Source organism: Phyllostomus hastatus, unplaced genomic scaffold (genome assembly GCF_019186645.2).
Source record: "Phyllostomus hastatus isolate PE091 unplaced genomic scaffold, TTU_PhHast_1.1 phas_scaffold_1674, whole genome shotgun sequence".
NCBI classification, from domain to species: Eukaryota; Metazoa; Chordata; class Mammalia; order Chiroptera; family Phyllostomidae; genus Phyllostomus; species Phyllostomus hastatus.
The window spans coordinates 16,661,414-16,676,469 of record NW_025334011.1 but is presented as its reverse complement, the minus strand read 5'-3'; the positions used below and the strand labels follow the sequence as shown (position 1 = coordinate 16,676,469).

At 38.4% G+C, this 15,056-nt stretch overlaps 1 protein-coding gene across 1 annotated transcript in view; it reads left to right on the top strand.

Annotated features, from left to right (window-relative positions):
- The window catches only part of ARMC3 (armadillo repeat containing 3), a 62,383-nt gene extending 54,778 nt beyond the window's left edge, over window positions 1-7,605 (top strand). Inside the window, 6 exon segments of the mRNA XM_045857713.1 lie at window positions 1,107-1,307; window positions 3,186-3,198; window positions 3,200-3,349; window positions 7,344-7,389; window positions 7,392-7,465; window positions 7,468-7,605. Of these exon segments, the coding sequence (XP_045713669.1) occupies window positions 1,107-1,307; window positions 3,186-3,198; window positions 3,200-3,349; window positions 7,344-7,389; window positions 7,392-7,465; window positions 7,468-7,605 (622 nt within the window).
- Window positions 7,606-15,056: the final 7,451 nt, after the last annotated feature.

Genomic DNA, 15,056 nt, shown 5'->3' with positions numbered 1-15,056 from the left:
TATGACTGTATTAAGTGGGAGAGACAGGATAAAGTGTGCTTATTCCGTGTTACCTGGCAAAAGACCCACACCATTATTTTTGTTCAGCTCATTAATTAGAGACACTTAGTAAGATGTCAGTACTGGTTCAAAGAACATTTGAGAAGTTAGGTATTTAATTTAGAAATGTTAGAAAAGGATTACCATATAAAAAAACCATCCTGTTGGACGTTAACCATCCTCTAGAACAATACACCATAACCTTTGGAAGTATCTTTTTCACTGGGCAGAAATAATTTGCATCTTAACTAAACAAAAATCTATATAATAACTAGTAAATTCTCTAAGTCAGGAACTTTTAATTCATAGTATCTTTTAATTAGACAGTATCTTTACTGTTTATTAAGTACATTCCATTTTTCCCAAGTGGAGAACTAAGTACATTTTAAGGGGGCGTGGGGCGGTGAAAGTGAGCCAAGGAGGGATAAATGGGGACCGAAGGAGAGAGACTTTGGGTGATGGGCACACAGTGCAATGTTCAGATGATGTTTTATTGAGTTGTACACGTGAAACCTGTATGGTTTTATTAACCAATGTCACTCCAACAAATTAAAAATAAAAAGATAACTAAGTACATTTCCCCAGATAAACTTTTGGTGAGTCTTTGCCTCTGTGTGATGTGAATTCCATGCCATCCTTGTTTTGCTTTGCTTTTTTCTACATTTTGGATAATTTTTGTTAAAAACTGTGATACAAATTCTCCCTTCAGAAGATGTCAACTGAAACAAGAGATGATATGAAACCTTCCTGAGAAAGCAACCTATTTTTTTTCCAATTCAATGTATATTTATTGCATACTTGTGATGGGCCAGGCAGCCTGCTATGCAATTGTACAAAAGACAAATAGATGATTTTCATTATATATATCAATCTTATAGTGTTCTCTTGAAAATTAATTTCTACTGCAAAACATAGGAACTCTAAAACTGTATCAATGTCACTGAAAATTTGACAACTATGTGGTGTGGTCGTTGAGGTATAAACACTGTATTCCTAGGTGTTCTTCAGATTAACTCAGAGCACAGTGAGTGTTTATTCATTTTGATTGCTGTTGTTTACTCTTAAAGGAAAGGCCGAGGAAAGAAAGAGGAAGAAAAGCTGGAGGAGGAGGAAGAGGTTATGGCAGCACAAAAATGGGCTGCAGAAGCAGGCCCCTGTAAAGAATGGTACCCTCCCTCTGATCCCGACTTCTGTGCTTGTGTGTATGAAGTGACCAAATCAATACTTCCCATAACAAATACAAAGGAACAGGTTGAAGCTCTTTCAAAGTAAGTTGCCTATACACACATATACATTTTCAATTTCTGAAAAATATTTTATTTTACTGGTTTACATTTTTAGCCAATTTTTAGACAACTACTCCATAATAAAATTGAACTTTGATGCTCCCTACTTCTCTGACTCTGAAGCAGAAACATATGAATTGAATGTTTTTTCTCAGTTTCTATTTGAGATCAGATTTCTGCCAAGAATCAGGAGTTAGAAATTGCTTAAAGAAAAATGCCTGTGCATATGCCAACTATGATTTACTAAAATAAACAAATACATTTAAAAATAAAAACAGGCAAAGATGCCTGTCATTTTCTCCTGCTAAACCATGAGAAGCATCTTCCAATGTGATCCTGAAGAATCACATTGTTTGATGAATCAAAAGTTTGAAAGGTAAATCATTCATTGGGTATATAGGGTGTTCATGATTTAAAGAAATTCTATTGTGAATTATTTATAAACTCACAAGTTGTTTACTAATACAAACAACCGTCTCCCATTTTTATATGTTTCACATTGCTCTCAAGTGGGAGAGTGAGTATACCAAAGTGTTTAGGCAGGCTCAGTGTTTAATCTGATTCCACTAAGAGAAGCTGAGAACTTAACTTGGTAGCTGCAAGGGAACAAGAATCACTGAAAACGGAGGATACCCTCTTGACTGACACCAACCAGCAGGTGAGCTACTGGATTGCGCAACAGCTGCGGCCTCCATGGGAACTTGTATCTACTCCAGACAGAAGTGAGCTGCAGTCATCAAACCTGAATGTGACAACTACAAGAAGTCCAGCCACCAGATCACTGACTTCTTATCAGGCAAAACTGAACAAAAACATTTTTGGCTACCAAAGATTTCCTCGTGTCCTTGAGAAGTGATGACTTAAGCAGAACTCTGGTTTAGCTCATTTCAATATTTGTCAAATTTCCTCATGCTTTGTTCCTATCAGAAATATTTTTTCATCATTCACAAATAATTGTTTTTTTACCCGAACCTACAGCAGGACAGAGACACAGAGATTTGTCTCCATGCTTTCGGCTGCTGGCCTTCATTACAGTGCCCCTGGGCGGTAAGACTGTGGGTCAGGTCAGAAGCTTTCTCCTCAGCTCTTTCCCTTGTTTTTCATGATTGTTTTGCTCCCTTCCACATGCAACAAGGAGAAATTCTTTCTTTAAAATATGCAGTTCTGACTTTACTCTAAGACACAGTAGCCTTAGTCTGCAGAGGATTTTTGCAGGTGCGTTTCCTGATTTCTTCAGGGAGAGCCTAGTATTAGGAGAAGCCCGCAGGAAAGGGTACCACGGCCACCTTGCCTCCTCAGCTGTTTCTTATTTATCCTTTTTGCTTCTTCCTCTGTCCTCTGACTTCAGTGTTAGGTAAATGTCATGTCTCCCACTAAATTTAAAGCATAATGAAATTTAAAAGAGAAACGTTATAAAACTTAAAAATATTTGGAAGTCTAATGGGAAAATTTATGTGTTTGTCTTGTCTCTGAGTTTAAATTTTTTGAAAGAAGGACCATATGTTAGTACAGTGCCTTGGATTTCAGACAGGCATTTACAAATACTTTTCAAGAATAGGATAAAATTCTAAATCTCCATTGATAAAAAATTTAATGATATTGATTTGTATCTTACTGGGAAAATTAGCGTGCATTTCTTTCCATTCATTGAATAAAATTGTTAGAATTTCAGTTTATATATGATGTTTTGAATTCAGTAAGCCTAATGTTAACCTAGTTACAGGAAGTACATTTTAAATAATATAGCAAACAAAAAAACCAGAGGGAATATAGTTTTTATAATTACACACATAATTACACTCAAAGCATCCAAAGTGAGATATTAAACTTGAGTGATTTGATCACAATTAATTGACACAGGTATGTGGCAGAAAAAAATGGGCAGTAAAATTCCAAAAGAGAAACTACAGAATTTTGTCTGGCAACTTCACATAAGTGAAATAAAATTTCAACTTAAATCCAATGTTGTGCCAATTGGACAGATCAAAGAAGGGATATTCTACCATCAAGCTTTGCTTTTCAAGGTATTTAAGATGTTTTGCCTCATTTGCCATTAGGTAAAAATGTTTTCTCTTTATCATAATAGAGTGAGCCAGCCACCAACTGGATAATATCCTATCACTTAGATTTGAGATATATATGTATGTGTATACACATACACAGAAGTACATATATATTCACAGGCTGTTAAAAGCATATGCATTTAATATTTATCATACACCGACCAGAGGTCATGGCCTCTTCTGGGGTCTGGTAATAGAAAACTACTGAAGTGACTGCCCCTGCATACAAGGAGTACCTAAGCCAGACATGTGGGTTCTAAGGCAATGTCAGGGAAAGTTTCAGGAGAGAAAATGATATATTAGAGGTGATATAGGATTTCAACAGATAAGGAAGGAAGCAAGAGTATTCTAAACAAAGCAAACCTTTATACAAAATAACAGGTGTGAGTCAATGGGCCATTTGGGAAATGTGGGACAGTCTGTCTGGATGGAGAAAGGAGAAGAATTAGATGAGGCTAAAGGACCAGATCATAAAGCACCATGTGAGTAGCCACCAAGAGTTATTGAGGGGAAATGAGCGGGCAACATTATTTTCACAGACCATTCAGGCAACAGAATGTGGGATAGACTAGAGCAGGGGCAAGACTGGCGACAGGAAGACCAGTTGGAAGGTTACTGGAGCAAAAACTATGGATGACCTTTACCGAAGGCATAGTCGAGGATGTGAAAGTGGGGCGAATTTAGAGGGAAATTTAAGAGATAAAGCGGAGGGGAGTTGCTAAGTGCGTAGGTGTGGTGTGAGAGAAAACAGGAGAAGAACAGAACTATTTCTAAGTTCTAGAAGGGGCAGCTGGTAACAGTGGCATCATCCACTAAAGTGCAGTACACTGGAGAAGGATGGGGTTTAAGAAATCTTTGCTTTTCTCCATTGTATCCAGTGTCAGTAATATAAAAGGAGCTAAGAAAATGGTTTCTAAACTATAGACTGAATGTATAAAATTCTTATCCTCTCCCAAGTACCTATAAGCCTCACTACATCCATGTGTATGTTGCCTCCAGTCCCTAATTCTATTTATAATCCAGATGTCAGTCTGTCCTAACTCCTCTTATAAGGGCACCAATGCCACCATGGAAGCTCCACACTCGTGATCACATCTGGACCTAATTACCTTCTAAAGGCCCCACCTCCAAATACCATCACATTTCAGGTAGAGCTTCAACATGTGAATTTTGGGGAGGGGACAAGTTTCCAGTCTGTAACATTATGCCAAGCTGCATTCTTTACCCTCATACTTCAACTGAGTCATGCAATTAATTACCCAGGCCTGGCCTGCCCGCCAATGAAATCCTGAAGACTAACTTAATTCATTGATAAAGTCCCTTATCCTTTCACCCTTCCTAAATCTTTCACTCATCCTATATATATTCTTTGTCCCTCCCATTTTCTTCCAGTTTTTGGCTCTTTTTTAGCTTTAGTTTTTGCTTCCTTGGTGGCCTAGATGAATTGTCCACAGACCTTATAATTTTCTAATTTCTCTCATTTCTCGCCCCCCCCCCCCGCCCCCGATCCTTTTACTCCTCTGCCTGGCCAGGCCACCAGTCTGATTGCCTGTCCTTTCCACTAATGACACTCCAGCTACAGAACATGACAGTGAGGATTGTCACAGCGGATTCAGGGTGTCCATCATAGGTGCACTTGCAGGTAGCCTGGCTACCTTTCCCCAGCTCCTAGTCGCAGCAGCTATGCCCCACATCAGCCCTTCTTTCTAAGCTTTTCAGTTTTCACCTCTTCTCTAAGCAGATGATGGGATTTCTCACTTCACAAAAACAATAAGGACTTTTAGATTCATCTCAGCTGGAGGTAGTATCATTCTGAGGTTAAGAACTCAACCTCCTGAGACAGAGTCCCTAGCTCTCACATTGAGTCACCACCTACTATGACCTTGGGAAAACTACCTGACCTCAGTTTTACTCTCTATAAAACAGGAAATACAATAGTGTCTCTTTCACAGGGTTGTTTTGATTATTTAATGTGCTTTGCCATGGAGTAAGAGATCTGTTTTTTTGGAAAAGTTATTTTGGAAAAGATTATTATACAGGGGTGGGCAAAAGTAGGTTTATAGTTGTGAGTATGCAAAATATAGAGTTTCTTCTTGTATTATTATTTATTAATTATTGTATTATTTTCTATGCAAACAACTGTAAACCTACTTTTGCAAACCCCTGTATGTTTATTTTTTCTCTCTACCACACTAAACTATGAGTGTTAAATGATTCTAGTACTAATTCCAACTTGAGAGGGAAAGTGTTCTATACATCAAAGCAATTTTCTGACAATTGGGTTTCCACAATTCAACTTAATTCTGACACTATCTAGCCAGATATAGCATTAGATTCCACAGAATAAGGGCTCAGTCTTACAAGATGGCCCCCTACTCTACTTCAGGTGGTAGTCACAAGCCTGCGTTATCATCACCTGTTCTTCTGACTGACCAGCTACAGGTCAGAGGTTCCAACAACCCCATCCTTGGGTTTAATTAATTTACAAGAGCTGCTCATAGAACTCAGGGAAACATCATACCTCTTAGATTACCATTTTATTATAGAAGAATGTAACTTTGGAACAGCCAGGTGGAGCGATGAATATAGGTGAAGATGTGGGGAAAGGGTGTGGAGCATCCATGCCCTCCTCGGGAGGTTCACTACCCCAAATCTCTACCTGTTCACCAACCCAGAATCTCTGGAACCCTGTCCTTTAGGGTTTCTGTTGAGGCTTCATTACATAGGCATTGGCCATTGACTGACTCAACTTCCAGCCCTCCCTTTCTCCACAGAGGCAGTGGGAGGGAGTAAGATTGAAAGTTCCAAACCTCTAATCAAGTGGTTGATTCTCTGGGCAACCAGGCCCATCCTCAGGTGAGGTCCAACAGTCATCTCATTAGCATGACAAAAGATATACCCTTATGGCTCTCACTTAGGAAATTCTAAGGATTTTAGGAGTTCTGTGCCGGAAACCCTGATGAAGACCAAGATATTTCTTATTAGAAATCACAATATCACTGAGTGCTATACATTCAGATAAATTACATTAATACATGAATATAGAGATTATTGAAATAACACAATTCTTGCCTTCTAGTACCAGGCACGTTTACTGAGTACTCACTCTGTGACAGCATTCATGCTGTAACTACTTGACACGTATTAATTCACTTCATCTTTATAAACCCCTCATGAGGATGGTGGTTAGACTGCTGTTCTCATTTCACAGATGAAGAAATGGAAGCACACAGAGGCTGAGTCATTTGCATAAGGTGACAACAACTAGTGAGTGGCTGAGTTGAAATTCAAACCCAGACAGTCTGAGCCAGCTCTCCTATCCACTGTAATGTGGCTAAGAAGTTTCCAGATTATTTTAAGGCTGCTTTTTTTAATAACCCCTACATCAAGACAAATTGAAGAGTCAACTCCCTGAAAACATAAGCAACCCTTGAGAAGGTGGCAGCAGGCAGCCCAGGAGGAACCAACCACTCACAATTTCTCTCCTGCTCGATAGCATCTGTCTATGTACATCACCCAGAATAAATTGGCTAGAAATAGGTCCCCACCCATTTGGTCCCTCCATTCAATCTCACTGTGTACCACAGCCAAAGAGCAGCCTAGGCGCATGGAAAGATTGATAGATGCACCAGTGCTGAAAGCCTGTGGAATAGCTTTTCTCCAAAGACATCATCAGTCTTGTGCTGATACAGTGCAGTGGAACTGCCTGAAAAATGTCACTTCCCAGCAGGACCTACACAGAGGTTTTAAATCTACAGGATCTTGAGGAACAAGAAAACCCACCACATTTTATCAGCTCCTATCACAATATTCCACATTTTTTCAGCCTCCTATCTAAGCACTTCTTTGCAAGAATTGTGTGCTTCACCTCCAACCAAGGTGGGTCTTACAACTAAGGATTTCCCCCACCCCTCTCCCTCTTCACTCTTGGTTGATCTCGTGTTTTCACCCACAGGCTCTGGCCGATAAAATTGGCATCAGCTGCTCTTTGGTTGGAAAGGGTGTGGAAGAGCGTGGAATGAAGTTAGGCTGAAAAATGAATCTCAGAAGGGAGTGACTGGGAGTCTCCCACCTGAACTCCTGAAGTGTACATTGTTGACCTCATGTTCCATCCAGGTGGACTGATGAAACTAAAATGTGAAGAAGCAGATCTTTACAAATTTCTCAAAAACTATCAAATGAAACAAATGGGCTCAAACAAGAAATTTATTCTATAGGTTTTCCATGAAGTTCACCTATAACTTATTTATTTAAATAAAAGTATTAGAAAGCTTTTCTCTGTGTCGAAATGAAGAAACTTAGACTGACATGGTTGTGCTTCTAAATCCAGGCTTTGGCAAAAGTTTAGCCTGATTAGATCATAATATGCTTCCTGTCCCTCATGAAAGCTTATTATTGTCAATATGAATCCACTGCAGGGTTTCCTAAGGACCGTCTCTGCCTTTTGGGACTCCTGCTGTAACAACACTCAGCTGCTGATCCCAGACAACTCTGTGGCCTCATCACTGTCATGCCTGGAACACCTCAGGAACACTTGGTTAAATAAACTCAATGGTGTTTAATGTCTTCAGTCACCTTTCTCACTTTCATAGTGTTACAATTATTTATAGTTTGAATATTTATATATCTAGTATTACAAATTCTAAAATTTTTGGTTCACATTTAAAAAATTGATTTAGAACAATGTTAAAGATACTGCACTAAGCTATAAATATTTCTAAAAAGTATTACCATAAATTGTATTTGTCCTATCTAAGGTGGCTTGGAAATATACCTTCAGTTGAAAGCAATTCTGTTTTGGTTTTATACATTTTAATGCTGAGTGGCAAAAACATTATTTTAAACTTAAACAACTTAAAAGTTCTGCTTTTCTGGGAAACTTTGAAATATAGAAATAGAATAAGTCTTTGCTGAGGAGTTGTGCACAAAACAGAGCAAACTCACATTTCACATGCTAAGAGAGATAAAAATAAGTAATATGATGAATCTCATGAAGTATTTACTTCTTGGTCATACTTTAAAGTTTACCTGTTCAAAGTTTAAAAGTTTACCATTTTATTAGAAGGTTTTAAAAAGTGAGTTTGATTTTAGAAATTAGGGCCAAGATTATTCTGTATGAACCAGTTTGTGATTTCAAAGGCTGTGTAATTTTTTATTTCAAAATAAAGTTCTGTGTATCAAATAGTGTGGTAATTATATTTATCATGCAATTTCATGAACTATCACAGGGATGCAGGGATGTCGAACCCACAGCCCACAGACTGCATGTGGCCTGGGATGCCTATAAATGTGGTCTAATGCAAAATTGTAAATTATGCATGGATCTTTGTTTTGCTCATCAGTTTTCACTAGTGTTTGTGTATTTAATGTGTGGCCCAAGACAACTCTTCTTCTTCCAATGTGGCCCAATACAGATGCCAAAAGGTTGGACACCTGTCAGAGCATACAAAATCATTTAAGCATTTTCAAGTCTGTTTCGATCTAGAAAGTATTTAGAGTTTAAAGACATGAATGATGTAACAAAAAATGAATACTGGGGGCTTCCAGACAAGATGGTGTTGTAGGTTTGCTGACTTGCACAACCAAAAGAAAGAGAACAACCAATTTAAAAACAAAACAAACAAAAAAGAACAACCAAAACTGCCATAAAATTGAACTGTGTGGAACTCCGACGGCCAAGGAGTGACAGAAGAAACATTCATCCAGACTGGTGTGCTAAGACAAAGAAAATGGGCCAAAATGTAAGAGCAAAACTTAAAACAAAACAAAACTAAGCAATAAAGAGATAGCCAGCCTATCAGATGCAGAGTTCAAAACACTGGTAATCAGGATGCTCACAAAAATGATTGAGTATGAACGCAAAATAAAGTAAGAAGTCAAGGCTATACAAAGTGAAATAAAGAGAAATATACAGGGAACCAACAGTGAAGGGAAGGAATCAAATGAGTTATTTGGAACAGAAGGGAGAAATAAACATTCAACCAGAATATAATGAAGAAACAAGAGTTTAGAAAAATGAGGAGGGGTTTAGGAACTTCTCAGACAACTGTAAACGTTCCAACACCTGAATCAGAGGGGTGCCAGAAGGGGAAGAGGAAGAGCAAGAAATTGAAAATTTGTTTGAAAAATAATGAAGGAAAATTTCCCCCAAATGGTAATGAATATAGGCATGCAAGTCCAGGATGCTCAGAGAGTCCCAGAGAAGTAGGATTCAAGAAGAAACACACCAAGGCATATCATAACTAAGTTACCCAAATTATAGATAAGGAGAGAATCTTTTTAAAAATATTTTTTTAATTTATTTTTAGAGAGAGGGGAAGGGAGGGAGAAAGAGAGGGAAAGAAACATCAATGTGTGGTTGTTTCTCACATGCCCCCTACTGGGTACCTGTCCTGCAACCCAGGCATGTGCCCTGACTGGGAATCAAACTGGTGACCTTTTGGCTTACAGGCAGGCACTTAAACCACACTATCCAGAGCTAAGGAGAGAATTTTAAAAGCAGTAAGAGAAAAGGAGACAATTACCTATAAAGGAGTTCCCATAAGACTATTATCTAATTCTCAAAAGAAACCTTGTAGGCAAGAAGGGGCTGGAAAGAAGTATTCAAAATCATGAAAAACAAGGTCCTACAACCTATGTTACTCTATTCAGCAAAGCTATCAATTAGAATGGAAGGGCAGATAAAGTGCTTCCCAGACAAGGTCAAGTTAAAGGAGTATATCATCGCCAAGTCATTATTATGTGAAATATTAAAGGGACTTACCTAAAAAATATGATTAAAATATGAATAGTAAAACCACAACAAACTCACAACTATCAACAACTGAACCTAAAACACAAAAGCAAACTAAGCAAACAACTAGAACGGGAACAGAATCACCGAAATAGAGATCACATAGAGGATTATCAGCAGAGAGGGTGAGAGGGGAGAATAGGGAAAAAGATATAGTGAATAAGGGGCATAATTGGTAGGTACAAAATAGCCAAAGGAGAGTTAAGAATAGTGTAGGAAATGGAGAAGCCAAAGAACTTTTGTGATGACCCATGGACATGAACTAAGGGGGGAGGGAAGCCTGGAGGGAGTGAGGGTACGGGGTAGAGGGGGATAAAGGGTAGAAAACGTTGGACAACTCTAATAGCATAATCAATAAAATATACTTAAAAAGTTATCCTCCCACTATAAAGAAATAAATAATAAATATTGTATAATTTCACTTATATGTGACATCTAAAGAACAAAATAAATGAAGTGGAGACAGACTCATGGATACAGAGAACAGACTGACAGCTGTCAGTGGGTAGGAGGCTAGAGGCTGGGTGAGAAGGGTGAAGAGATGAAGCAAAGAAAAAAAGAGTAAGACTCATGGATGCAGACCACAGACAGCAGTATGGCGATTACCAGAGAGAAGGGTGGTGGAGTAGGGGTAGGTAGAAAAAGGTAAAGAAGGATAAATTGTGATGGATGGAGACTTGACTTGGCGTGGTGAATACACAATATAGTATACAGATGATGTATTGTAGAATTGTATACCTCTGTTAACTAATATCATCCCAATAAATTAAATTAAATTAAATTAAATAAATAATAAATGAAAAACAGGCATAAGTGTAGGAAAGAAAGTTCAACATGGCCAGGAATAAGCTTAGAATTCAAATGCATCCATGAAAATCTTATGCATGTTTTAGAGGTGAGTGAAAATCTGAGACCGTGCTCTCCAGCACCCTGTGTGGAAGGAAATAGTCTGTTCCGTTTGCCCAGTCCGGGCCGCTAGGTGCAAGCACAGAGCAGTTTCTCACGGGGAGCAAAGACCAGAGAATTCCTCTCTGGGGATTCCTCTCTGGGAGCTTCATACAGACCACAAATACAATACAGAAAGTAACCTCTCTGAAAAACAGCCTCCTGGGAAGTTTTGGAAAGAGTTTTCGTGGGGCCCAATATCGAGATGGAGTGAGGGAGAGGCTCCATGCAGAGCCGCCGCGATACGGTCCAGGTAGACAGATGCCACGTTTTCCCGTCTGGCGCTGCCAAAGACGTTTGTTCACCTTTGAGACACTATGTATGCCACCTATCTTAACTAGAGTCTGGGTGATTGTTAACAGGAATGAGTTTAAATTATATGCCCAGGTCTTTGAAGTTTATCTATTCTGTGTTACCAGTTAAGTACAGAGTGATAAAATTTAATAATAATCCAATCTAATATAAAAATAAAACATACACACAATAGCAACAAAAATTATAAATACCTAAAAGTAGATTTGGCAAAAATCTACAAATTAAAAATCACAAAATTTTGATGAGGTCCAAATAAACAAAGATACCATTTTATTGATCAAAATATACATTTAGTATAATTTCATATAGAACCCCAACACATTTTCTTTCCTGGAACTTAACAAATTATAAAATTTATCTGGAAGAATCAATGCATATAAATGCCAATAATATTTTGAAATGGAAAAACAAAGAGGAGCTGGCTCCATCATATATAAGAATATATATTAAAAAGCAATAATAAATAAATTAGTATGAAACAGGCATAGACATAGCTTCTTTTACTCTATGGGGAAATGATAGCCTATTCAGTGAATGACAATTGGAAAATTGTAATCTTGGCAAGCGGAGCTCCTTTCTACTTATGATTAAAAAAAACAAACAAACTAGAAGCCATAGAACATGGTTGACAACTTTGGCTACATAAAACTTTTAAATTCCTGTTCAGAAAATGCAGGATAAGCAAAATTATGTTTGTTCAGCAAAAGAAAATGTGAGCAAGATTATAGGCAGGGCGAAAAATTAGTAGCATATGTAAGAAACAAAATGTTCATATCCTTAAGAAAGAAAGAGCTTCTACCAACCAATAAGATGATCCAAATGGTTCATCTTCTCCAAGATGGATCAGGATGGAGAAGATGATTCACTTGGAGAAGAGGCAAAGACAGTTGTATTTGAACAGAGCAGTGGTAATAATCCTTGAATCTCAGTAGCTTAACACAGAAGCCTCTTATCACATTACCTGTCACACACAGGTCTGTGGAGAGGGTCCTGCTCCACACGGCCACTAAAGGACCCAGGCCAGCAGCAGCCCCTCCGTTTGTGCTGCGCTGCCCAAAACACGTGACCTCCGCCACCGCAATGGGAAGAGAACGTGCTAAGGATCTCCTTCAGGAATAACATGTTATTTGGTCATAACCAGATCCAGGAAATGTGGGGTGACGTCTACAGCTGTGGAGAGCTGAGTTAGAACCCTGTCACTTAAAAACTGTGAAACTCTGAAACTGCTGAGGTGGTGAGATTTCAAAACTATGTATTTAAAGCTACTTGTTAGTTTGTCAGCATCAAAAGCCATGGTTTCTCTTCTGGAGATGAAAATATTTAATTAAAATTAATATTTAAGTTTCAAAAATAGCTATTAATGAAGTGGAGAAATAAACAGTTAAACAGAATTCTTTTCAAAGCCTCCAGTCTTTGAGTAGGTGTCAATTTGCACCACACTTCTAGTGAATACATATCAGATTTCCAAAGTATTATTTCATTGTCAAAGAAAGAGCATTGTCATCCATGAAAAATACTTTTCTAGAAGCTCAAAACCCTATGAAAAACCAAATGGATACTGCCTATTCTTCTTATTGACATAGAATTCTTTAAATGGTAACTTTTTTTCTTCAGCAAGATATATCTATAGTATTGCTCTGCCAAAGGCAGTAACATGGAGATAAGATGGAGGTGTCTCAGGAGATGGTACTTTTCCCCTTGGAGCCATTCACAAGAAGGCTGTAATCCACACACTGATGGTACTTGTTCATTTTAACTCGCTGAATACTGAGGGTGGGATAAACTGACTCTATGAAAACTAAATGGAAAACTCACTTTGCTGTATTCTTAGAGGAATACAATAGCATCAAATCATTTTCCTGGAGCTTAGTATTCAAAAGCATTATTCTTTATTTAAAATTACTTTAATATTATATAGATTACTAACAAAAGCTTTGCTTTTAAAGCTATAATTTTAATTATTTTAATAATAAAAGTGGTTGTGACTTCAAAGAACATCTATCAAAGTGTTAGGTGTGACTGTATTAATATAGTGAATTCAGCTAAGGCTCTTTTAGAACTCACCCAGCATGGAGACCTATAGGATCTGCCAATAAAAACCACAAATCATAATTTAAAAAATAACAAGAATTTTTGGAAGAAGTAAAGAAACTTTACTGTGGTGATTTTACTTATAAATTCAATAAGCCTTTATTATTGAGAAGCAATATCATAACAGTGGTGAAAAGCCCAGGTGTGGAGTTAGAGCTGAGATTAAGTTCTGCATCTACCTTTTTCTACCTGTGCGACCTTGACAAAATTACTACACCTCTCTGTTCCACAGTCTGCTCTTCTGGAAAGGAGTGGGGGTAAAGAGTAACAAGTATTTACATATTGCTTACTGTGTGTCAGAGGCTAGTCTACGCCTTCGCTGAATCCTTCCAGGACCCTATGAGTATAAGGTAGCATTACTCATGCTTAGCAAGTGATGCACAGAGAAGTTAAGTAATAATTTACCCCAAATCACTCAGCTAGTAAGTGGCAACACTTTAAATTTGAACCAGTCTATATGCCTAGTAAAGCTGCTGTGAGGATGAAATAAGATTATGCATGTAAATGACCGATGCATGTGTGCAAGGGGGTGGGGGAGGTACCTGTGTATGTTAGTGTGTGCATGTGTGTGTGTTTATGGCTTTCTGTTTGATCCTCACATAATGTTCTGTTCATACCACTGCCTTTAGTATGCTTTGGAGGAATATTTTATTCTTCATGTATCTGTTTTTTCTTTTAGATCTGAAATCAGCAAATATTTTCCCTAAAGGAACAAATAGTTGATATTTTAGGCTTTGCTGGCCATACAGTATGTATCGCATCCACTCAACTCTGCTATTGTGGCACAAAAGCAGCCATAGATACTGAACTTTGCTTAGTAAAGCAGAGGTGAGCCAGATTTGGCTCAGGGGCCACCTTGTCAACCCTTGCTTTGGATGTTGAGCACCTTGAGGGTATGGATATGGAAAGGGCTGCCCTTGACTAACCCTGGTCCCTGGACACCCTGTCTGAGCATTCAGGGGAGACCCAGGCATTTCATCTTCCTTGGTTTCTCCCAGACCTAAGGTGGATCTACTTTATATAGATCCAACGGATGCCAAAGCAGATGCCTTATTTTTCAATAAGGATGAGGACAGAATGGACCTATCTAAAAAAATTAATAAATTATCCAATCTTCTAAAGTGTGAAGGGACTGAAGTCTTACCCTACTCATAATGAACTGCCACAGTTTCATGGCTGCTGCCAGAGACATGAGATTCCTGGGTCAGAGACAAAGGACTTTATCAGCTGGGGCACAGCAAGTAGCATGTGACCACTTATTGTGTCAGTTCTCCTTGCCCCCAAGTCCCATGGGGCAATGTGGACAGGCCAAGATAGATGCCTACAAGTGCAGTGGGCTATGATACAGGAGAGGGGCCCTGAGTTTGGAGAACCCAATCTTTTATGATAGAGAGTAAGCATGCCTGCCCTTTCACCAGAGGGGAAACATTATATCCTCGGAGTCTGCCAACAAACTTGAAGACAGTCCAGGACAAGGTGCCATTAGGAAGCCTGTGTTTGTAAGACATGCAGAAACAAGTAGAC